General features: G+C 46.8%; 3 protein-coding genes and 1 pseudogene across 3 annotated transcripts; 1 reads left to right on the top strand and 3 right to left on the bottom strand.

Moving 5' to 3' along the window:
• Positions 1-4,011: 4,011 nt before the first annotated feature.
• Positions 4,012-4,500, top strand: LOC117849288 (probable carboxylesterase 18). Its single transcript, XM_034730847.1, has one exon. It carries the CDS (start codon positions 4,012-4,014, stop codon positions 4,498-4,500), a length of 489 nt encoding a protein of 162 aa, XP_034586738.1.
• A 1,016-nt stretch (positions 4,501-5,516) lies between these two features.
• Positions 5,517-6,621, bottom strand: LOC117850253 (uncharacterized). The gene is made up of 2 exons (XM_034732065.2): positions 6,268-6,621; positions 5,517-6,149 (listed from the first exon to the last, which is right to left on the bottom strand). The coding sequence occupies exons 1-2, from the start codon at positions 6,372-6,374 to the stop codon at positions 5,774-5,776; spliced, it is 483 nt and encodes a 160-aa protein (XP_034587956.1). The 5' UTR covers positions 6,375-6,621; the 3' UTR covers positions 5,517-5,773.
• Positions 6,622-13,855: 7,234 nt separating this feature from the next.
• LOC117850883 (nuclear-pore anchor) lies at positions 13,856-15,146 on the bottom strand. Its single transcript, XM_034732769.2, has 4 exons — positions 15,005-15,146; positions 14,719-14,847; positions 14,545-14,637; positions 13,856-14,469 (listed from the first exon to the last, which is right to left on the bottom strand). The coding sequence occupies exons 1-4, from the start codon at positions 15,023-15,025 to the stop codon at positions 14,245-14,247; spliced, it is 468 nt and encodes a 155-aa protein (XP_034588660.2). The 5' UTR covers positions 15,026-15,146; the 3' UTR covers positions 13,856-14,244.
• A 10,881-nt stretch (positions 15,147-26,027) lies between these two features.
• Positions 26,028-26,116, bottom strand: LOC117851130 (small nucleolar RNA Z247; annotated as a pseudogene).

Genomic DNA, 26,116 nt, shown 5'->3' on the forward strand with positions numbered 1-26,116 from the left:
TGTTCTTGGTTGTTACCTTGGTTGTTGTTGTCACGCCCGCGATTGTGGTGTGAGTCGAACCTTTCGCATTCCTTATCTTCTTCGTCTGCCAATGACTGAGCCATAATTTTAAGTTTTTTGACATTTGCTGGACGGCGTCTGCCAAAGTCTTGGAACATGCGTCAGTCCCAGAGGTCATTTTGAAAGCATTCTATCATGTTTGCCTCTGAGATGTCGACAATTGTAGCCTTTTTGTCAAAAAAGCGGTGTAGGTAGTTGCGTAGGGATTCATCCTTTTGCTACTAAACCTGAGCCAAGTCAATTATGTTCCCAGGGCGCTGCATAGCTCCCGCGTAGTTGCTTGTAAAAGCTTTCTTTAGATAAGACCACGAGTCCATGGAGTTAGGCTTCAAAGGTTCGAGCCAGGTTAGTGGCGCAGTTTCCATGCATACGGGGAAGTGGATGACTTTTGTATCATCGCTTCCACCTGCAGCTTGGACTGCTAGTGAGTAGCAGCAGAGCCACTGAACTGGGTCTTGTTTGCCATCATACTTGGTGATGCTCATGTTGGGATACGAGGTAGGCTACACTAGCGCAAATCAAAAAATTCTACCGCGTAAACCATGAAAACTGCTATGTAAGGATCACGGGATTACCACTCGACGCACTACTGGTGCGGAAGATGTAGATTCGCGTCGATGCAGCGAAGTCAATTAGCGTAGTCGTACGTAGTCGATCACGTCGACGTCCAGCAGCTCCTCAGCAGCTCGTCCACGTGCAGCAAAATCGCCCTCGTGCCGCGGCTCGTCGTGGCTCGTCGGCGGCTCGTCCAAGTGCTGCAGGCGCAACACCTCCAAGGTATCCACACATGCAGGGAGGAAGCATCACAAGCCGGACTGCTAGATCCGTGAGTTGCAACAGGCGAGGGCGTGGGAGGCACGGCAAATGTGTTTCGCCAAAAGGTGTGAACCCTAGGGCGCCCCCACCCCTCTATTTATAGAGGTTCCTAACGGGCCTCTAGGTCCGAGGCCCATTAGTACTTCTAAACCTAATCCAACTTGGATCACATCCGAATTGGGCTTCCAGCCCCTTAAGTGTGTGACCCTATGGGTTCGGATACGTATAGACATGGCCCGAGTACTCCTACTCGGCCCAATAGTCGGTAGCGGCCTCTAGCAAGACGTGCCAACTCCTATACGCACACGAAGATCATATCAGACGAACCATCACAACATTATATACATGCTATTCCCTTTGCCTCACGATATTTGGTCTAGCTTCAAGCTGACCGCTCTTTCTCGATCCTATGATTCGGAATCCCTTTGTAGGTTAACTCTTAACCATACATAGCATGGCCATGCATTTTCGGATCCGATCACTCGAGGGGCCCAGAGATATCACTCTCAATCAGAGAGGGGCAAATCCCATCTTGATTGACCATGTCTCATAGCATGCTTCTTGACAAACTCGAAAGCTACCTTTATAACTACCCTGTTACGGCGTAGCGTTTGATAGCCCCTAAGTAAGTCGATCCACATCTTGAGTACATGCGACAATCTCAGTTCTAAGGACAAAGCGTATATGTTGTGTAAAGAGAGAACTACTTCTCGTGTTGGGTCATTCCTAGCACATGTCTCCACATGTGCCCACATTATTAGTTCAACATCTCCATGTCCATGACTTGTGAAACATAGTCATCAACTAATACATGTGCTAGTCTAATATTCATGTGTGTCCTCACATGAACTCCGACTAGGGACAACTTTAGAATAACCATACAAGTAAAGAGTTTCACATACAATTCACATAATTGCAAATCAATTCAAGTAGCCTTTAATGGATATTCAAGGAACACAATATAAATCATGGATACAAATGGAATATAATCATCTCTATGATTGCCTCTAGGGCATACCTCCAACAGCTCATTGGTTTGAATTTCTTTGGTAGAGTAGTCTTCATGATTCGTCTTGTGAAAGCGGGGAAGTGGTCATTGTCATCACCTTCAGCTTCACGTTCACGACGGTGATTGTTGATTATATCTTGAGCATCACGGTTGTGGTTTAGTCTTTCCCTAAGATCGCTGATGTGCGAGGGTTCTGGATTAGCTCTGCGGTGACGTGGGCCTTCCCCGGAGGCTGTACGACTACCTTCAGCTGCATCTTTGTTTCATCTTGGAGCTTTACATGCATCTGTGCTTTGCCTTGGGCCTTTGAGTACGCCCCTATGTTGTCTTCGTTCTTCATGTTGCTAGTTTGAGTGTCTTGCATGGTCTCTGCTACCATCATGGTGACTTGGGTTGCGAAGTAAGGATGGGATTGGTGCTTCCTTGTCGAGGAGCCTGTAGCACGCTCTGCCAAGTGTGATATCAGTTTGCTGAACTTATCTTGAGGCATGATTGTTGTCAGAAGATTGATCGAAGCGGCAGCTACAAGTGGAGTGTAATGTTCCCATGATTGAACTGCTTCAAATGCTCTGTTGAGGTTCCTTTCGGGGAGTCTTGCAGCAAGTAGTCGACGACGATCTGCTCTCTAAGCGTTTCTTGCCCTTCTTTGAGTTATCTGGTCGCTAGTTTCATCTTCTGGAGCGTTAGCCGATAATTTGTCTTGGGAGACTTCTTCGACATGGCATTCCTGGTGAAGAGTCCTCTGGTGCTGATTGTTGGTGCCTATTCCATCGATCGTTGAGACAACAACAAAAAGTTCCCTATCCGGTGAGTACCTTCCAGAGCTTGATGTTATGACTCCTGGGCAAGGAAGGATGGCTTCATGCTCAGCCAGTGGACGAATCTGCCTCGCGGTATTGATGTGATTACCAGACCCTGCTCAAACCTGACAAGGGGAGTTTTTCAAGAGAATACGAGTCGTAGTCGTGGTTCTCAATTGACTCCACTCCATGTTAGACTTTGAATAGAGCTTTTTGATGAACCGTGACCGTGTTTCGGAGTCCACACGGGAATCGGCTTGGAGTTGTATCCGGTCCACATGATGGCTGAATTGCCTGCTCGCGCGGACTAGTCCGATTTGTGGTTGAGTCCGAGTTGTGGTCGAACCCGGTGTTGTTCGGATCGAAAAATTCAAATTTCTCAACGGAATCCTCTGCCTCATGTAGACGAAAGTTTCCGCCGGGATGCTTCTTCTCCTGTTCTTTGATGATGCAGCATTGGAAACATCCAGCGCCATCAGCGATGCAGAACCAGAAGCCAAAGATGAAAGTTGCGCCCGCTTCGACCACGAACGCAGGCTTGATGATGACTAGAGCCATCGACCTCGCGCGGAGAATTCAGCGACTGCCCCTACCTGGCGCGCCAGCTGTCGGTTTTTTAACCCGGCAACCTATCAAGGGAGTACCCGAGATAGTGTTTTGATTGGTGGGTGTTGCCGAAATCAAGGAGTCGATGGTGATGTAGGAACACGATTTAGACAAGTTCGGGCCGCTTGATCGCGTAATACCCTACGTCCTGTGTGTTGTATGCTTGTATTCGATTGATCCTGTTTCAAGGGGGTCCTTGCCCGCCCTTATATATCGGGGGAGCAAGGTTACAGGGTAGTCTTTTGTACAAGAGTACTAGTCAGATGCGACTAGAGAGTTCTACTCTAACTCGGCAGAGTAGTCCTACTACCTTCCGACTAGTTCTTCAGGAGTTCATGTAGTCTACGTTCCCTGTGTAGTAGTCTTCATGTCCTAATACGTGACCGAGTACGTCCTTTGTGTGAGTTCGTACATGGCTCCTCGTGGGCTCAAGGATGTACGGCTAACAGGCTCCGTTCCAGTTTTCTGGGTTGGGTCCGACCCATTTCATGTTTGGTTGAGGGGTTAGGTTCGACCTAGTTTTTTGTTTGGTTGGAGGACTTGAGAGGAATGGCGTGGATAGCATTTTAACACCAGCATTCTCCCACTGGTTTGATTGCTCGCTCGAGCCCCAAAGGCCCCAGCGCCCCTGACACCAGCCTCTCCTCCACTAGCCTTGACCACGGCCCCCAAGTAGCACCACAGACCCACTTCCTCGCCGGCGACAGCTCGGGCGGCAACATGGTTCACAACGTGGCCCAGCGCTGGGCGTCCATGTCGGCGGCGTCACCTCCCATCCGCCTCCGCCTGGCCGACGCCATCATGATCCAGCCATTCTTCGGCGGGGAGGAGCAGACGGAAGCCGAGATGGTCTTCGAGAAGGCCAGCCGCATAATTACGATCGTGCGAGCGGATCACTACTGGCGGGAGTTCCTGCCGGAGGGCGCCACCCGAGACCACCTGGTGGTGCGCGTGTGCGGCGACGGCGTCGAGCTCGCCGAGGCGTTCCCGCCGGCAATGGTCGTGGTCGGCGGGTTCGACCTGCTCAAGGACTGGCACGCGAGGTACGTGGAGACGCTGCGCCGGAAGGGGAAGGTGGTGAGGGTGGTCGAGTGCCGGGATGCCTTCCATGGCTTCTACGCGTTCCCGGAGCTCGCCGATTCCGGCAAGCTCGTCGAGGACATGAAGCTCTTCGTCGACGAACATAGGTCCAAGCATTCATTGCTATAGTTTAGATGATGGTCGCGCCGTATGGAGGAGCATTGCAGCATGCAGGGAGGTTTATGTGGAATAGTCCACGTGAAATCCATGCAATATTATGCCACCGTACCAGGGCCCACGGGTTGTCGTTATTGCTGTGCGCTCGTCGAATGATGCATTCCTGTGTTGCTTAAAATAATGGATTAAAATCCTCATGTGCTTTCCGTCAATCGAATCTTTTGAACGTCGGCAATCGACGGACGAGGGCAACTCATGTGTTAATGGACCCACCGGGTCCGCACAAGCACAGCACCGATTTGTGCGCCCGTTTAGTTTGGTGAAAGCTATATTGCAAGCATTTCTCCTCCTCCCCACACTCAGTTTCACCACCTAATCACATGCCACACACCTTCTTCTTGAGCTCCGGCAGCAACTTCTTCAGCTCCGTCAAGTTAGGGTTTGGGGGTGAGGGTCACCTGTGGCCTCTGGGTGTAGAAGGACCTTTGGGTAGCTCGCCAACCGGCGGTGGTAGCAGTTGAGACGGCGGGTGAGCAGAGGCGGTGAGGCGCTGCCGGAGCAGGGTGGCGGTGGACCCTCGGTTGGGCGGTGGAGGTGGTGGAGGCGAGCACCGCGACGAGTTATGGTGGGAGTGATCAAGACGGCAGCAGTGGATCCGACGGTGAGAGCCACCGGAGATAGGTAGGGTAGCGGAGGAGGCAGGGGCGGCTCAAGTGACCTCCAACGATGGGAACAAATGGCAGAGGGTGGAGGGAGGAGGGAAGGAGGGGCGGTAGAGGGAGGGTGGGACTCGCCGGTGCTGGGGACGGCACCGGAGGCGGCGGGCGGTGGCGACTCGGTAAAGAAGGCAGTGGGGGAAGGTGGAGGATGGAGCGATCACAACGGTTGATTTCGGATCTGACAGTTAAAAAAAATCGGGTATGGGAAGGATTTTCTACACTCGAGGGCTGTGTAAACAGCCCCTTTAGTCTTTACTACTACCACGAGAAGTAAGAAAAGCCGATGAGACAATCAGGCACACATCTCAGTATCCACCAATGAAAATGCAGAAGATATATTGCTCAAGCTCAACTGAAGGTTGATCCCACTTTCATAACAACCTGCACACTCTGTCACTTCAGATGTGCGTCGTGTCGTGTATAATCAACAGTGGCTAGGGATGAAATTGACGCGCAAAACTTTTGCGTGTTGGCAAAAAGGAAACTGAGGCTAGGGACATCTTTTCGCTTCTCCGATTCAAGCACAGCCAGCCGCTTCCTTTTCTCTTCAGTCAGACGACGAGATACTAGGAAGAAACAAGCAGCAACGACGACGACTCGCTCCCTCGACGATCCCACCCGAAAGGGTGCTGAACCACCTCGGCATCGTTCGCCCGCTTCGCCGCGCGGCGCGGCACCAACGGCTCCGACGACTCCTCCACCGCCGCGACATTCTTCGAACGAAACGAGGCACGCCGGCGCCTGACGAACCGATCGGGCTTCTTGTTCTCAGACACGCCTCTCGTCGTTGACCCACCGTCCTCGCCGCCGTCCACGAGCAGCTCCAATTCGTCCTCCTCCGGCCAAAGCTCGTCGGATTCGAGGTCGTCGTTGTCCTCCGTGCTGATGCTCTTGTAGTACGGGTCGCAGCTGTGGCCGTCGACGACCTCCTCTTCGACGACCCTGCAGCACGCATCGGTTTGGTTGCAGAGACCAGAGATTAGTTCAACACGGTCTGCGACTGATCATCAACCAGCTAGCACATGAAACGACGACCATAGACATGGCAGGGAGAACTCACAGTTGTGCCGGAGCGGCGCCGGTGAGCGCCAGCCGCGCCATGCGCAGGAAGGAGCCGGCCCGCCGCGAGAGGTCCCAGCAGAGCCGCAGGCCGTCGGCGCCGGCCATCGATCTCCTACACTCACGGGCACAGCTAGGCCCTGGACTGCGTCGTGGTTAGACTTGGTGAGGACGAGCTTGGTTTGGGGAGGAGATCTGGAACCTGGTGAGGTATGTGCGCCGGAGATTAGGCGGCGTGCATGTTTGCAGGTGAGTGGAGTGCGGGTGGGAAAGCACTCGCAGTCTTGCTCACGTTTGCATCTGGAAGGGAGGAGTCAGAGGTCAACGGCGTGGAGAGATCGAGTTGGGCAGGAGTTGACTTTGCCATTAATTTCACTGTTACTACTGTTCCCTAGGAATCAAATGTTCATTTGGTGTCAGTCGATCTTATTTTGAGTTTTAGTTTTTTACGTATTGGTGGGAAGTGCACCACAATAACACGGACGAGTTAGGCTATCGTACAAGAAATAAATAATACACCTAAGGTACATTTTTTTCTTTTTTAAAAATATTTGCATTTTTCGTTTTAGAACAAGGTCCAATCCAACGAGACCTGAGGTACATTTTTCTCCTCTTTTAAAAAATGTGCATTTTTCATTTTAAAACAAGGTCCAATCCAACTATCTTACTACTAATCTACTAATAATTGGAGGCTCTTTGAAGTATCTAGAAGATTCCCGAAGCTCTCTCGAGACCTAGCCCACCATGATAGCAGTAGCACATGAGGCGGTGGTGGGGTAGGGTAGAGGAGGAGGAAGAACTTGCTGGAGATTTAATAAATGAAGACAGTGTTGGAGGTTGAAGATGATCTGAGGCCATCCGAAGTTCATCCGATGTTAAGAAAAATCGAGTGTTAGCAACTGGAGAAATACTCGAATGTCATGCATGTACACACTCCCAACAGAAATCTCTCCTCGGTCTACTTTTGTTCCTCTCTCTTTTCACATCACTTCCATTATCTCTTACCTTAGGTTCTGTTTGGATCCACCAGCTAAACTTTAGCCAGCTAAATTTAGCTGCTATGGATCTAAACAGGATCCAACTAAATTTTAGCTGGCTAAAGATTCCTTTAGCTAGTTGAACCCAGCTAACTCAACTAAAGTGATAAAAGACCAAACTGCCCCTCTACCTTCCTTGGAAAAAGTATTTAAAGTAGAAGTGAGGGATAAGATAGATAAATACATTTTTAACTACCATAGGATCCAAACACTTCTAACTAAAATTTAATAGTTGGGTGGATCCAAATAGAATACCTTAGATCTAATGTTACCGATAGGAGGCGGCTCGGGCTCTACTTTAATAGCTTGTTTCCACGACCGCATGCAGTTTGAGAATCAATCGTGTGGATTTTCAGCGTGATTCACGCGTACTCTAGGACCATATGAATTCTGAATTTGTTACTTATTGTGATGATAAAGCTGTTATGAACTCATAATCGGTCATATGCGTGCTTGCGGATGTCCATTGTGTGCACAAAGAAAATTAATCGCACAAGTAATAGAAAGTACTAGGAAATATGCCCGTGCATCGCACACCCTAATACACATGGCACAAAACTTGGGTTTTAAATTGATGATGTTGTTTGTCAATTTTCAATTAGGTCTTTGCCAAATTGAATTACTAAATTATTGAATATAATCTTTTTCTTCCCGCATGGTGCATGGCCATGTCCCATGTCAAGCGAGCCTCGCTGCTCCACAGTGGCCTACCCATGCGCCGTTGAGCCGACACGCTTACCGCACCGGCTGAACATTACCGAAGGACGCTCCACGGTGGCATGCCCATGCGCCGTTGAGCCGACACGCTTACCGCACCGGCTGAACATTACCGAAGGACCCACCAGCAGCAACGGGTGGAAGACATGGGTCTAGTGGCTGTAGCGCCTGCTCAATCCACTGCCCTTGGGGGTGTTTGTTTCCAATTCTAGCCAATTCCTACAAAAATAATCGAGCAAACTCCACCAAAGCGGTCAGACGACATCAACTATATTTGTCAATTATCAGTAAATATATGCAGCAGTCTAGGATTTTAAAAAGGATCCACTTGCAATGCGCAATCAAGTTGTTAGAATTTTTGCTAGACGCATGGTCTACACCAATATAGCAAGCAAACCACAAATTTGCTTCTGAGATCCTAGCGCATAGAACAATAATCCTTCCTTTCCCCTCCTCTGAAACATCATCATTGCTCACCTCCCTGGGAGCGCCGATGGGCAAGATGAATCCCCAATGTATCTCCATGTAGAACCTCTTGTCGTTCTACAGGTGCATGCGCAGCGGCCGTGCACCGTCACTGGCAACGAAGAACCCCTCCACGCCTTCGCAGGTTGCCCACAAGCTCCCGCCGCCGCCTCACCCTACCCCAATGGTTTCGGCGGCACGGAGCTCCCCTACACCGCGGGACGCACCTCTTCGGTCCAGTTGCGTCCTCCCCGCTCCAGAAGAGAGAAGGTGCTGATGTAGGTGATTAAGCTGCAGCTCGAATCCACCGCAAGAAGCTAGCAACAGCACATGGATCCATCTCCTTTACTTCTTCCGCTCTAAGCACAAGCAAATCCCTCTCTCTCCCACTTATTTCCTGCTGCCCCTTCCTTGCTCGAGCAGAGCAGTGTGGCTGCAGCTGCCTCCCTCTTCGATTCACACCGGACAGCATCCATGGAGGACAACAAGCAAACTTTTTTTTTAATAATGAACAAGCAAACTAACAGCTGCAGCAAATTACCTCGCTACGGGCAATAATAATCTTAGCAGTCTCATTTGTTTTTATAAAAACTTTGCCATTATTTTTTCATGCTATCCTTATCACCAAAATCAATAGAATCACAAATTCTTTGCTCAATAAATAATTTCAAAATGACAACAGAACACCAAGCTATTTCTTTAATACACAATTTCAAAATTAACCCGCTGGTCTTTCTGGAATCTACTGGAACACCTTCCCCTTTCTTTACATCGTGCTCCTGTAAAAAGCTGACGAACTCTCCGAATTTATCATCTATTAGTAGCTGGTGTACGATCATGTGAGCCTTCAGAATACTATACTCTCCTTGTGATAAATCTTCCGGCATCTATTGTCACTCCTTGGGACATGAAGCATCAGTGCTACGATTTAAACCTTTTATTCTGCTAACAGGAAATGAAACCAATTAAACACTTAGAAGCAAAACCTCACACCACTTATTACAAATATGTCAAATCAGAGCAAAATGACAATTAGATTTGGATGTAACTCTACAGCGTTATTGTTGTATGAAACATCCCAAACAAGGTGATCAAATCTTTAAGGATTGCAGACTCATAGCACCACAATAATCAATGGTGCAATCTTACAATCGCTACTGACAGAAAAATAGTGTAATTCACGATGAGCAACTGCTGTCAAGCAATTGCATGCCTAAAACCAACGGAAACCTATATTTTTACAACACATGATGTGCTATTATTTAAACAAACAATCATCTTGTTTTCTTAAATAACTCGTTTAAACACTCAAAATATGCAATTTTCTCTATCATTATCTTTCCATGGGTTTTCTAGGTCCAAGATAATTAATGGAGATATACCAATTACCATGCATGAGCAAGCACCATAGAGCCATTTTCACATCCCAAACTGGCAAAAAGTAGAAAGATGGCTAAACCAAAAGCTTGTTATCTTATAAGGAAAAATAATGCGTGCCAAAAGACAAATTGTATATTGCATCAGCACAGCAGTAGTTAAGCCATATCGCTCCTCATACATAATCAAAATTGGCTGTTACTGTCGACTTTCCGTGGTGTGCAAAGCTAAGGCAAGATGGTAAGTGATTTTCTCCAGCTGGATGGAAGGACGTCTTACACTGAGCTCCCCTCCGATGCAGCAGGAGAGCTGGCAGGCGATGAGAAACTTGAACAAAGATCACTAAAACTCATAGTTTAGATTAAAGGAATATTACAAAGTCAATTCCAGGAATCTGCCAATCCTTCCTAGATCTAAATCCTAACCTACAAAATAGTAGTATAACGAGGTAGAGAACATCCAATGAATATAAGCCAAAAATAGAAGTTTAAAACTATGGATTTGTAAGATGCAGAGAACAAGTGAACCCCCTACATTCTTTAAGCTTAGAGAGACAAATCTTGTGTTCAGTTATTTGTTGTCTTCTTGATATAGGCAAATAAATATCATAACTCATAAGTAGATTAAATATTATCTTGCAAAAAGAAGTAGAATAAATATTAGCAAACTTAAACACACCTGTCCACAGGTAGAAGGAACTCCATATAGTTTCTGTTCCGTTATCTGCCACTAGTAGAGAATTCATCTTCCATGCCCTCCATTTTGTCCCGATTTAAAGTTGGCCCGGGACAAAAGGTTCACCAACCGGGACTAAAGCTCGGTCACTGGTGGGGGGCTCACCAACCGGGACCTTTTATCCCGGTTGCAAAGGCTAGTGGAAAAAAAAAAGATCCTGAGAGGCCTTTTATCCCGGTTTGAAACATCAACCGGGATAAAAGACCCCCCTTTTATCCCGGTTGACTGAAAGAGGACTAAATCCCTCGAATTCTTTTATCCCGGTTTGTAATACCTATCGGGATAAAAGGAGGTCTTTTATCCCGGTTGGTGTTTCCAACCGGGATAAAAGAGTCCCCACGAGTTAATACAAAAGGATTGCATCCCCTGTATAGTCAGATGTGCTGTGTAGGTGGGATGGCAAGGAAGCTACGCGCGAGGCTGGAGGTTGTGGGTTCGAATCCCACGCAGCACGCACGCGCATATTTCGTGTGAAAAATCGCGTGACTTGTGACTTGGGAGATGCGCGTGTGGGGAGCCTCCTGGGAGATGTGCAAATCAATGGGCTCAACAGATCAAGAAGGAAATGAAACCAAACATACCGGAAACAGAGTAGATCATAATGTATGATATTTTTTTGACCGATTATCTTAGGTATTCTCACATGCTGATTAATGTTGGAGACAGACTGTTCGGCGCGCACTGTCCTCCCTATCAGCTTGACGAGGCCGCGCCCCGTCATCCTTGTCCTCCCATCGATGAAGCCATTCATTCTTTGTGACCACAGGTCAAATGCAGCTGATTATTCAGTACCCTAACTGTACTAACTAGTTCGTAAACTGAAAAAAGGGGCTGAGAGTGATGATACAGGGAGAACATAGCTTTATTCCCTCTTTATATACATAATACAATCCTTACAGACGAGAGAAGCACACCGAACCAAACATAGAGCACAAGCATTAAATAAAAACTGTGAACTATGGTACAATATCAGGATATCCTCAAAGGATAAAAAAGAGGTAAAAGTGGAGACCAACGATACCCATTGGATTATCTTGGCATTGGAAAGTTCATGCACGACCGTAGTGTATTAGGCATTTCATCAAGATCCTTCCATGCACGACAGTGCAAATGGCCAAAGATCCAAATATACACTATCCATCAGCAGTTAGGGGACAAGAGGAATGATATGGCAAGCATGAAACAACATAAAGCATTGCAATAAGGATTCATAGCTCACCATCAGCGGAGATCTGGCAATTGACTGTGATCAGTCAAGACTCAAGAAGGCGGCACTTGCCCAGTGGCTCGTGGTTTGTCTCTGCAGTAGTGAGATGCCTGAATAACCTGTCATCATAAATGACAAAATGGAGCTGCAACACAGTACAATTGATAAGTTCATCTTGAAATCCATCCCGTAAATCATAAAACGAGCATAATTCTATTCCAGATTTAACTGTACTATGGGCCAGTTTGGCAGGGCTCCGACTCCGGCTCCGTGCGCTTACCGAAGCACGGAGGAGCCGGAGCCGCACCAAACGGCATTGACCGCGGAGCTATTTTTTGGCACATTTGGGAGGAGCCGGAGCCGTTTTAGGCCTGCATGGAGGAGCCCAAAAAAGTGGCTCCGCGGCTCCGGCTCCGGCTCCGCACGAGGAGCCCCTCGCGAGGAGCCCTGCCAAACTCGCCCTATATATACCACACAGCTAATGTTTTAGAAAACGCTCATATATATAGTTCCGACGACATGATGACAATCCATCTGCTTGTGGCTGAATCCAAACATCGCTTTAGGAGAATTTCCACGCTCAACATTACCTACACGCACACAGAGACCATCATGAACACATCGAAAGTCTAAACATCATGGCAAGCCCACCTGCCATAATCCGCTCCAACCGATCTTCTGCCGTGCGGGAGTTTCTCTTTTTTTAGTTTCCGTGCTCTCTTCCTCCCTTCGGCATCCCACCACGCTCTCTTCCTCCAACATCCTCGTCAGATCCATCACCGCCCCCCCATGGGCCTTCACCCTGCGCCGCCGCAAGCCCCCGCCCCCGCTGCCGTCCCCTTCACCAACCCTCCCCGCGCCGCCGCCACCGCTTCCCCCGACGATTTTGTCGAATCCATCATTTAGTCCAATCCCTCCCTCTTCCGTTCCTCGGGTGTCTCCAAGTCTCCAATTAATTAATTGGACATTACCCGTATCCGCATCCTAGGTTTTAAGCCGTGATTTCGGATATAAATTGGCGAGATGGGATTATACTTGGGTGGGCATCTTGCAATCCCTGCCTCCTCCGGGCGCGCGACGCTCCAGCCGCCACTCCATCTCTGTCTAGCCGAGGTTGTCGAAGATGGAGGGGGTAGCCGAGGTCACCATCATGGGAGCAGCTGTGGTCGGTTGGTCGCCGAACTAGCAGGCCGCGCCACCGCTTGGTCCGTTGACTTCCTTGGCTCTCGCCCTCGTCGCCATCGAGTCGCCCCTAGCCCTCGCCCTCACCGCCCCTAGGTTGCCCCTTGCCCTCGCCGATGCCCTCGCCGTCGCCGCGCGCAGGGGCAACAGCGGGGCGCCCCGCTCCGGCCGCCGCCCGCACCCAATCCCCTCCATCGCCTCTCTGTTCTGAAGAAAGGAGAAGCTTTTTCCCCTTTAACCCCTCCCTTCCCTTCTTTTTCCACCCGAGTCCCCCTCTCTTCAGAATTTGGACTGCGGGTCGATTACCAAAAAGTTGAGGATTTTTTTACAAAATGACCACGATGGTTGGAAGAAACAACCGCTCTTTTATATTATACTAGTAAAATGCCCGTGCGTTGCTACGGTGAAATATTAATTATATTTTCTAAAATGCATGTATATTTTTTTATTACTTCTACTATATTTTAGTTTCAAGAGAGATGAACACATATTAAGTGCTAAACATAAGATAAGCTCGACCCGAAATGAACCGGTCTTTTTTAAGCGCGACAGGGCAGGATCTGTTATGTATTCTTGTGTCTACTAAAGCAGTAGAGTCTGGTCCAACTCTGGTCCATGGAATGAGCCTCAATTCACTGGACTTCCTTGTATTCTCCAAATCAAATTCACACTTTTCAAGCTTCTGCTTCGAGTTGGCAGCTTCCTGCAGTAATAAGATCACATAACAGAATGAAATAACATCCAAGATCTCGATAAGAAGATCTAATAAGCTTGCAACCAACTAAAAATTTTGCAGGAAATATGAAACAGTGAAAGTATATATAGATATACTTTTTCAAGGTCTCTCCTAAATAAGGTCTCCTTCTCAAGTTTTTCCTTGTATTCGTCTTCAACTTGGGTCAGATGTGTCTAGTTTGTAGGAGAAATTTAGTGTAAATTATTTACTATTCTAACTGGAACAAAATATGTAAATGTGATATTATAAGCAAATGCGTTTTAATAACACCTTCAAGCTCACCAGCCCTCTTCGACCATTCCTCAGAACTTTCTTTGTGAAGTTCAGCAAGTTTCATGACCTAAGCACTGAAAGCTACAGTAAATCGATTCGCTAGAGAAAGTCGCAAGATATACACAGTAAAAGATAAAATACTCATGGTACTCCCACAAGCGTTGCATTGCATCAGCTATGCATGATGAGTTTTAATCAAGAAACAGGATCAGATATTAACAATAAAATGCAACAAAAGGTCTCAAACTATCAGAATGGTGAATAGATGAGAACAGAACAGGAGACAAGTGGAAGAATCTCTAGGCACCATGCGGCAGTCAAATACACAAACAGTGGCAGCACAAGCAAGGGAAAACACACACACACATTGCAGCAGCAAGAGGAAAGGGACTTAAGATAGAACCATACAGTCGAAAGCTCAGCACCTAGACGTTGTTCATTAGCAGTTGCAGCATCCTTTGTTGAGCACAATTCCTTCAATCACCAAAATATAAAGAGCAGAAATTAGATGCTAAAATTAATACTACAACCATCTGTATGAAAATTTACCTTTTCCATGTAAGATACCCTTTGCTCCAGTTCAGAGATACATTCTTTGCCTCGCCACAAAGAGCTACAAGATTCAGAAATCTCTCTTTCAAGCTGAAACAGAAAGTTACGTCAGGGTATGTCTTCTAATCTTGTGTCACAACTCACATCATGAGTTAGATCACAAAGTCTCACCTCTGCAATCCTAGCTGACATCCTAGCCTCCTCATCCATATTTGTTTTCCTTAGTTCAGCTAAGTTCTTTACTTTTACTTTCAGTTCTTCGTCAAGCCACAGATTGTGCTTTTCAAGCAGCTCCTTCTCCTGATAAAGAAAACAAAATCGCATAAGAATTAATAGGTGCACCATGAAGATGCAGTACGGCTTATATTAGGCGGTATTAATACGCCAAAGAGTAAAGGGATGTCACAACTTAAGAACTCTGCATCTCAGTATTACTTCATCCATTTTATGATCATACCTGGGTAATGCGGTTGCACATTGCCAGACAATGGGTAAACTTGGCTTCAACCTCTTGTATCCTAGCCTCTTTACCAGCATAATTGTCTGCCAGATTTACCTAAAAATACAATAATCCAAGTTTTCAGTAAACTTACACGAAGTTGCAGAATTTATAACCAAACCCCAAGGTAAAGGAGCATTAGAATCTCAAAACGAAATAAAAATCTAGAGCTTGTTTGGCTGGCTGCCACACGTAATAACATGAAAAATGTGGCAGAAATGGGCATGTAAATAGACGGTGGGCCACATGGAAAATGGGGGCTTGGTGAAACAGAGGCCACTAATAAAAAGTATACATGCTCATATACTTTAGAAAGTGTGTTAATTAAGCAAAGTGCAGTATTTAAGCGGTGTAATTGAGCACTGTTCAAAATTACAAATTTCAATATTGATAAGATAAACTCTACCAGCATCCTCACATATGGAGCTATATGCTGTAGGTGTCAAACCATCCTACAGTATCCACATCTTTCTTCCATATGAATGAATTTGTAAGGATGGCCATATTCAGTTGCGACAGGAAAAAACATTATTCATGTAATCATATAACTATATTCACTATGTATATGTCTGCTGAATGGACTGATTACTGAATATATCTTAATAGAGGAGCTCACAATTTTATTGTAGTAGCTCTGGATGATGCCATCCTTTTCTTTTATTCAGCATCTCTATGCTCAATCAAACTCCAGCGCCTGACAACACTTCGACTTGTGCTGCTCGGAGATTTCAACTTTCAGCCTCTCTACCTCGCCATCCTTAGCAATCTATGCCAGCAACAAACACCAAGTGATCAGTGCACAAACCAAACCAAACATAGCGATCATCCAATCATTCAGTCCAATCCCTCCCTCTTCTGTTACTCGGGTGTCTCCAAGTCTTCAATCCCCGTATCCGCATCCCGGGTTTTAAGCCCACAATTTCGGGTGTAAATTAGCGAGGTGGGATTATACCTGGTAGGCGACTTGCAATCCCCACCTCCTCTGGGCGCGTGATGCTTCGGCGGCCACTCCGTCTCCATCTAGACGAGGCTGTCGAAGATGGAGGGGAGTAGCCGAGGTCACCGTCATGGGAGTAGCTGTGGTCGGTTGGTCGCCGGACTAGCAAGCCGCGCTGCCGCTTGGTCCGTTGACTTCCTTGGCGCTCGCCCTCGCCGCCGCCAGGTCGCCCCTCACCCTCGCCCTCGCCGGCGCCCTCGCCCCTCGCCCTCGCTCCGCGCAAGGGCAGCGCGGGGCAGCGGCGTGGCGTCCCGCTCCGGCTGCCGCCCGCGTTCAATCCCCTCCGTCACCTCTCTGAACAGAAAGGAGAAGTCTTTTCCTTTAACTCCCTCCCTTCCCTCCTTTTTTTCCACACGACCCCCCTCTCTTCAGAATTTGGACCGCAGGTTGATTACGAAAAGGTTGAGGAATTTTTTTGCAAAATGATCATAATGGTTGAAAATAATGACTGTTAGAAGAAACATCCGCTCTTTAATATTAGGTATAGATATAGATTATGTATATATATAGATAGGACCTGTCCGATCCGGAGTAAACAACACCGCCTCCGACTCGGGGCGTACACGGACGCGGTCTCCTTCCCGGACTCCCTCTGTTTATATGGCAGTGTACAGTGCCTCTCTTGTTGGCCACGCGACCTGCCGCCATCATCTCGCCTTGCCACACACAGTTATCCGTAGCATACGTCTCGTCGCATCAGCTAGTAATACGCCAACGGCCGGTCAGGAGCGGCGCCCGCGACCACCGATGGAGGCCGCCGTAGAGGCAGAGCTGCTGCAGAAGCAGCCGGAGGCTGACAACGAGGCATTCCAACCGGCCGGCGGCTGGGCAACCACGCCGCCGCCGGTGGTGGGGAGGACGGCAACGAGGCAGTGGCGGTGCCGCGTGTGCGAGGTGGAGTGCGGCGGGCCGGACGCGTTCCGGGAGCACTGCGGGTCCGAGCTGCACTTCGACGGCCTCTAGGCGTTCGTCCTCCGCCCCGACCTCGTCGCCGGCCGCCTCCACGTCGCATGATGGGGTCGATGGATGATGATACTTTGATCGAATTGAAACATGCACCAGCATGATGCGGCGATTTCGAGCCTGGATTTCACACGAAATTATAGTAATATAAACTGTCGTGCAACAAACTATATTTAGATTTTGGGATAGAAAACTACTCCATTCGTCTCAAATTGTAGATCATTTTGATTTTTCTAGGTACATAGTTTTTATTATGTATCTAGATATAGTGAATGTCTAGATGCATAATACTATCTACAAAGAGAAAATTCACTGTATAGCACCAGATAAAAATCTGGTTCCCTATATAATACTAGAAAATTTTGCCTCCCTTATTTAAAATTGGGATTTTTTTTCCTTTCTTGACACTTATTTCCTTATTGGACATCGGAATTTATTTTTCCATTCCTTTCTTAGCACTTCTGTTAGTTTGGCTAGTAAGTCCCATCTAAAAAATATTTTTACCTCTCATCCTATCTAATGATATATGGTGAGTTTCATGCGGCTGCATCAGTCCATAAGTCCTTTGTGATGTATGGTGAAATGTATAGGATGCGCAACAATGAAATTGAACAATTTGATGTGAATTATCCAAAAGATAATATAAAAGCTGGACATTATGTTTGTGAATTCCGACAGCTTTAGCCAGATAATTATTCAATGACAAATTTAGAGATTAATAATCCTCCCATTCCAGAATTGAGCACGAACATGCATTCTCAAAAACAAACATTATAGGATCAATGTCCTCTGTAGAAAAAAAAATCCTATAGGCTATCATGTATGTGTATGAGAACCACTAACGAGTTCACAACATGGCTGTGCTCTCGGCCTTCTGCTTTCACCCACCACTTGCCATTGAGGCATCACCAGCCCGTCGGCAGCGTGAATGACATGGCGTACTCGGGCAGCTCGCAAAGGAATCGGCTAGGATGAGTATAAATTTCAGAGGTATTTTGGTACTTGTTGGTAGTGAATTTGATGGAAGTTCCTAACAGATCTAGTGGAAGTGTCAAGAAAGGAATGGAAAATAAATCCGGATGCCAAATAAGGAACAGAAGTACCAAGAAAGGAATAAAAAATAAATCCTAGTGTTAAATAAGGGAGGCAAAAATTTCTAGTCTCATATAGGGAATCAAGTTTTTATCTAGTGCCATATAAGGAATTTTCTCATCTATAAATCTAGGAAAGCCAAAATGACTTACGGAGAAAGTAGTAATAGGGTTTTATGGTTGCATGCATTTTGGAGCCTTATTCTTAATGTTTTACCTTTAAGCTTCGTTTGGATGTCGATATTGGAGGGCATGGAATTGAATTGAGTTCAATACCAAATCAGCCATGGTATTGAAATGAGATGCAATTCCAATTCTATTATTTGGATGTCATTGTATTGGCGTTTGTAATCTTAGGAAAGAATTCAATTCAATTTTCTGTTTGGATGTACAAAAGCAGAATTGGTATTTGTTCGGATTCTTCCACCATGGCCGACAACCTCTACTCCGGCAACCCCTTGCCGCCATCGCCGCACAAAGGGTTCTCCGGCCCATGAAGAGGAGAGTGGTGGCACCCCTCCCAGATCCACAGCACCGGAGGAGCCTCCTCCCACTCCGGCGCGTCAGCAGAGGGAGGGGAGATGGAGGCAGCCCGCCGGTGGAGGTAGGGGCGGCCTGCCGGGATGGCGGTAGGGGACTGGGGAGGAGCCGCGTGGCTCGCTGGCAGAGGGGCACGGGGCTCGTCGCGGAGGGAGGCAAGGGAGGGGTGGCGCGGCTCCTTGCTCGCCCCGCGGCCTTCGCCTCCTCCCGCTCTGACGTGGCGGCAGAGGGAGGGGAGATGGGGGCGGCCTGCTGGTGGAGGGAGGGGAGGCAGGGGTGGCCCGCTGGGAGGGCGATAGGGGACTGGGGAGGAGCCGCGCGGCTCGCCAGCGAAGGGGTGCGGGGCTCATCGCAGAGGGAGGCAAGGGAGGGGTGCCGCGGCTCCTTGCTTGCCCCGCGGCCTTCGCCTCCTCCTGCTCCAGCACAGTGGCAGTGGGAGGGGAGACGGGGGCAGCCCGCCGATGGAGGGAGGGGAGGCAGGGGCAGCTCGCCGGGAGGGCGGCGCGCGCCGCCAGATGACGGGCGAAGGGAGGGAGCTGTGGTGCGAGGGAGACGAAGGGGCGGGGGAAAGATTGATTCCAGCGAATACCGAGCGGATTGGGTCGGTATTGAGGGTGAAGGGGTGAGGGTGGGTTGAATACCGGGTGGTATTGAGTTTGATTTCCAATTCTGAATTCCAGGACATCCAAATAGTCGGCATTCGAAGCTACCAATTCCAATTCCCAATTCCAAGCTCCAATACTGACATCCAAACAGGCCTTAGGGAATGTTGGATTCTTTGATTGAAAGCGACATGCTTGCATATATATGGGCCTAGCAGTTATAGGCCGGCCCAACCAATGTTGGATAGCCCACTGCTGCGTGGTTTGGGCATTTTGTTGGTCGGGCAAAAATGCCAGCCCAAAACGAAGCAGACCATCCAACTTGGGCTGGCCTGCTGGGTTGGGGGTGTGGTTTGTATGTGGGCCGGTTGCCATTGACTTTGACACCGCGTCTCTTCCTTTCCTTTCCTTTTCTTCTTAGGAATTCCTTTTCCTTCGTTTGAAGTCAGTCAAAGTATGCACGCTCCCTCCGTCCAAAAAATAAGTTATTCTATATATATATTTATCTTAAGTCAAATTTTCTTAACTTTGATTAAATTTATAGAGAAAAGTATCAATATTTATGACATCAAATATTATATTATAAAAATATATCTCATGGTAGATCTAATGGCACTTATTTCATACCATAATATATGTAATTTTTTTCTATAACTTCTATCAAACTTAAAAAATTTGACTTAGGATAATATTAAAACGACTTGTTTTTTGGAACGCAGAGAGTAAGATGGTACACCATTCACGTATGTGACATGTCTAGTCTTTTCGCAAGGCCGTGTTGCCGTCAACGTTTCAGAACTAGAAAACTTTTTGGTCACGATGTTTCGAGCTCTGATCCAGTCTTCAAAAACAATTTTGGCTAATCCTTTTCGTTGCAAGATGTTTACAGAACATAGCAAAGGTACACATTTGCTAAACTACGTTTCGAAGCAAATATGCTCATTTATTTTAGGAAGAACATAACTTGACACATAAAACGTAGTTTGTAACAACTAACAACAGCTTAGAACGTTTGGCTTAAGGTCAGATAACCCAGGACATCTCTTATCGTAGGCTACTATACATTTTCTTTAACCATCTCCAGCTTAGATTTCTTTGGCGCCAGGTGGGCACTTTCTATCTTCCTGTAATGTACGAACTTTGTTTATCCCAAGTGTTAGAAATGTACTCCCTCCGTTTATTTTTATAAGGTATGATATGACTTGACACGGTCTCCTAGATTACACTTTGACCAATTATTTATCTTACATTATATTGTTTATAGTTATGACCTTATAATCATTGGAGAGTACACTTGTATCAAATTTATATTATAAAAATAAAAAAATATTAGCTAAATTATTGGTCAAATATTGTAATGAATCTGAATATACGTGCACCTTGTATAAACCGATGGAGTATACACTACGGCAGATATGCGCTCCACGCGTTCCTTTGACCCGGGCCCACACGCAAAACCCTGCAACCAAGTTGTCCATTTGTCGGATCAAGTGCCATCTCAGGCCAGACAGATCGACACTCCTGTGATCCTGTCACACTGGACATGCATGAGTACCGTAGCTTGGAGTCGTTGGCTGCATGCCCTCCGTCCAGGCTTCCGGGATGCGACTTTGCATTGATTGGTTACCTGGACAAGCGCTCGGACCAGGCTCCGGTTATGCAGCCGTATAACTCCAGCCAGGCCCGGTAGAAACGTAGAAATCGGGCGTTTCTCGCGAACCAGGCCCGGCCGATGTAACGCAGCATGCATGCGTGCGGACTAAAAATCTATCGGTGCAAGAAACGAGAAAAAGTTTGGCAACCAATCAGCGGCTCGAAGGAACCTGGATGCACGCATGCATGCAACAATCATGCGGTGTTGCATGCCGGCAGCCTGGTTCAGAGATGGGGGGCAGGCTGGGGTGGCCCAGCCATCCAATCACGCCCTTGTTGGTTGAGACTCTAGAGCTACGAGTGCCAAGCTAGCTGGGATAGCTGACGATGATGCATTGCTTCTTGGTAATCCCAGGTGGCGATAGACGCGTGGACGACAGCGGCTCACTGCTGGTTGATGCATGCGTGTTGTTTACTGACTGGACCCGGTTGTACGTGGCGTCGACCAGTGGGGGTTTTTGCCACTTTGTGTGCAACTAAAGTGACATCCCAACCAACGCCACGGCCGTATGGCCGTGTGAAAACCCATGACCAATGTTAGGCTCCTCTCGTACAAATTGGACTCTAATCACGTCTGCAATTAAATCAACCGCATACTTGCTTGTTGTGCTGATATATTGATCGTAAAGGGGGAAAAGGACCGTGGTATGTAGAACAAGACTTTATTAGATTTATAATATTCTTGTATGACACAGCCTTTTTCTATATTGACTGCAATGGGGAAAAAGACCATGGCGTAGAAGAAGACTTTATTATATTTATTATAAAATTCTTTTATGTCAGGGTTTTTTCTACACTGGATTTCGTTTTTCTTAATACCAATTTTGTATAAGATGATAAGTGCTAGTCTACTTCCTCCATTCCAAGAAACAAGTCACCCAAGAAATTTTTGGACATATACGAGGTAAAATGACCTTGATTACCTCTATTTATTAACATATTTGGTGCTTGCATGTGCCGTTTATATAGGGGGAAGTCCCAACAGATTATAACGGAGAGAGTTACAGATAGAGGTCCAACTAGTGTTCAAATACATCAAGAAGTCTATCTCTATCTCTATCTATCAGCCAAACCATAATCCATAACGACAAACATCTCTAACGATTACAACTTCTAACAGTCCCCCTCAATCTAAACTTCTTTTCCTTTTGAGATTTAGATTGCTCTTGAATGCCTCTAGCATCTCATACGGCAATGCTTTGGTGAACCCATCTGCAAGTTGATCTTTGGAAGCAACCAACCGTACCTATAGTTGCTTATTCACAACACGCTCACGAACAAAGTGAAAGTCAATTTCTATATGCTTAGCTCTTGCACGAAACACTGGATTCGTCGATAAGTATGTGGCGCCCAAGTTGTCACACCATAAGCAAGGTGGCTGATCTATCCATATCCCAAGTTCTTTTAATAAAGACTCCAACCATATCAATTCAGCAATGGCATGGCACTTATATTCAGCTTCTGTGCTTGATCTTGAGATAGTAGCTTGCTTCCTAGCACTCTAAGAAATCAAATTCAGACCAAAGAAAACAGCAAAACCTCTAGTCGACCTTCTGTCATCAATGCTTCCTGCCCAATCAGCATCAGAATATGCACTAATCAAGGTAGAAGGTGACACTTAGAAATTCAGTCCAAGGTCCAAGGTAGACTTGATATACCGAAGTATCCTTTTCACAGCAGTCCAAAGTCTATAACTGATAGACTTTGTTCACTGAGAACGCTAAATCAGGCCTAGTAAGCGTGAGGTATTCTAATGCACCAACAACACTTCTATACCTTGCACTGTCAACTGAACTCAACAATTCACGTTCATGCTTAGATAGCTTTTCACTAGTAGACAGCAGAGTAGATGACGGTTTACAATTCACCGTACCTACTCGTGTTAAAATCTCCTTTGCATATTTTTCTTGTGTTAGTAATAATTGACCCTTTTTTCATTTAACTTCAATACCCAGGAAGTAATTGAGGTCCCCCAAATCTTTTAAGGCAAAGTCCTTTTTTAGATCAACTAGCAATGCCGCAACAGCTTCACTTGATGAACTTGTGACAATAATATCATCCACATAAATCAACGTATAGACTGTGACTTCCCATCCTTTGATAAATGAACAATGAGGTGTCTAATTTTGACGCCACAAAACCAAGAGCAATGAGATTAGAACTCAATCTTGCATACCAAGCTCGTGGAGCTTGCTTCAAACCATAAATAGCCTTGTCCAACTTGTAAACAAGATGTGAAGCTCCTTTACTTTCAAAACCTGGGGGTTGCCTCATATATACCTCTTCTTCCAGAACACCATGAAGAAATGCATTCTGTACATCTAACTGTTTGATATACCATCCTTTTGAAATAGCAATTGAAAGAACAAGCCTGACAGTTGCAATTTTAACCACTGGACTGAAAGTATCCTCGTAATCAATGCCATACCGTTGTCAAAAGCCCTTTGCAACAAGCCTTGCTTTATATCTGTCTATTGTCCCATCTGATTTTCTTTTAATTTTGAACACCCATTTGCAATCAATAATATTGTTACCCTTCTTTTCTGGAACCAAATGCCAAGTCTTATTTCTGATGAGAGCATCAAATTCATTTTGCATAGCTTCCTTCCATCTAGGATCACTTACCACTTCATGAAAATCTTGTGGTTCCCCAGTAGCCGAAAATAAACCATACCTGACCATGTCCTTGAATTGTTTTGGTTTAGTTATGCCACTTTGGAGCCGTGTTCTCCGTCTCAGTGGCGAGACAGAAACCATCGACACATCTTCAGGCGTCGGATTAGCATCGGACGGCGACGCGGACTCGGGCGCTGGCGCGAGGGACCCCCCCCCCCCCTCCCACGCGGTGGAGTCGGGGAGGCTGGAGTCGGCGCGATCGGAACGGTCGCGGTCGGCGCGCGCGTCGCGCTCGGAGAGGTCAGGGCAGGCGCGGTCAAACCAGAACGCGCACCAGGAGAGGTCAGGGTGGTCACGGTCAGCGTGCGCGTCGGGCCAGAAGAGGTCGGGGCGGTTGCGGTCGGCGTGCGTGTCGCTTCAGGAGAGGTCGGGGTGGTCGCGGTCGGGCCAGAACGCGCGCCAGGAGAGGTCGGGCGGACGCGGTCGGGCTAGAACGCGTGCCAGGAGAGGTCGGGGCAGGTGCGGTCGGGCCAAAATGCACTTCAGGAGAGGTCAGGGCGGTCGCGGTCGGGCCAGAACACGCGCCAGGAGAGGTCGGGACGGTTGCGATCGGAACAGTAGGCAAAGCAGCACGGTCGGATACACCTGGATTGTGTAGCAGAGCATCCTGGGAAGGGCCGCCGCCAGGATTGTGTGCACCACCCATGGCTCAGCCAGGTACTGATTGTTCCTGAAAAACTTTTGCACAGTGCTATCAAGCAAAGGGTCAGTAGTATTAGTAATATGATCATTGCAACTGACATCCCCTGGATTACGAAGATGATCTGGTAAAAGAAGGATCTCTTTTCTAAGAAGGACGCCTGCATTAGGATGCAGGTGAGCAAAAGGAAACACTGACTCATCAAAGACGACATCCCACGAGATGTAGATCCTACTAGTGGTGGCATCTAGGCATTTAAAGCCTTTATGCATGGAACTATAGCCAAGGAAGGTGCATTTGACAGATCGAAAGGCTAGTTTGCGGGTATTTAGGGCCGTAAATTCGGCCAACAAGCACACCCAAAGATGCGAAGGCAGCTATAATTGGGTTTTTCGTGGAGCAGGCGTTCTATAGGAGTTTCAAAATTGAGAACCTTGCTTGGAAGGATATTTATAAGATAGGTAGCTGCCAAGAAAGCTTGATCCTAGAATTTAAGAGGCATTGAGGCATTTGCAAGGAAAGCAAGGCCGACTTCTACAATATGGCGATGCTTTCTTTCAACCAAGCCATTTTGCTAATGAGCATGGGGACACGAGACACGATGGGGATACGAGACACGATGTGCTATGCCGATCTATTGAAAAAAAGAGCTTAATTTTTCATATTCGCCTCCCCAGTTAGTTTGCATATACACAATTTTCTTGTTGTGCTTTCGCTCAACTAGATTCTGAAAGTCTTTAAAGACTTGAAAGACATCAGATTTCTTTTTCAGAAGATAAATCCAAGTGTATCTAATGTAGTCGTCAATGAAGCTCACATAATAAGAATAACGACCAAAAGACATAGGTGTAGGGCCTCAAACATCGGAGTGAATAAGATCAAGTGGAGCTTTAGAAGAATTTTTTGAACTCGAATATGGAAGCTGATGGCTTTTAGCCATTTGACATGAATCACAAACCGACTCAAAACTAGTAGTACTATCACAAGCAAGATTAATATGACTAAGCACACGCTGAACAATAGGGAGAGCAGGATGCCCTAAGCGACTATGCCACTTAGAGGTGGATGGTTTAATGGCGCTATAAGCTTCGTTGCTGCCGACCTCGTCTGAAGAGATTGACTCAAGCGGATAAAGACCTCCTTTGCATCTACCTTGATGAAGGATTTTCCTCGTTTTATGATCCTTAATAAACAAGAATTTAGGATGAAATTCAAGAAATGCATTATTGTCTAATGCTAGTTTATGGATTGAAACAAGATTCTTGTGAGCACTAGGAACATGGAGAATATTTTTGAGATGCAATTTTCTACTAGGGGTATGTAAAGTTGAATAACCAATATTACTAATTTTCATACATGATCCGTTGGCTGTTTGAACTTGTTCTTGGCCATTGTACTTGTCTTTGATAGTCTGCTTGTCAAGCTCTCCAGTGATGTGGTTGGTGGCGCCACTATCCGCATACCAATTAGTATCATAACCAAAACCAGTGGCTGCAGCACCGGCTATCTTGGTGTTTTCTTGATCATCGTCCTCATATCTATACCAACATCTTGGTGCTTCATGATCGACTTTCTTGCAAATCTGGCACACAGTTTTCTTGGGCTGATTGGTGCTGTCACGGTTCTGTCCACCACAGCCACCATTATTGCACCCACGACTGCGGCCTCCATTGCCACATCCTCCATTGCCTCGTCCTCGAAATCCTCCAAGATATGCTGAATTTGCTGAAGACGTATATTGACCCCTTCGTTGTAAGCCTCAAGACGCATCTCGTAAGACATCAAGTGAGAGTATAGCTTGGAGAGAGGAAGGGGATCCAATCGACCAAGCATCGATGAGACAAAAGGATTATATTCAAAATCAAGCCCATTGAGAATATGAGATGCCATCTCACCATCATCGATGAG

Source organism: Setaria viridis, chromosome 3 (assembly GCF_005286985.2).
Source record: "Setaria viridis chromosome 3, Setaria_viridis_v4.0, whole genome shotgun sequence".
NCBI lineage: Eukaryota > Viridiplantae > Streptophyta > Magnoliopsida > Poales > Poaceae > Setaria > Setaria viridis.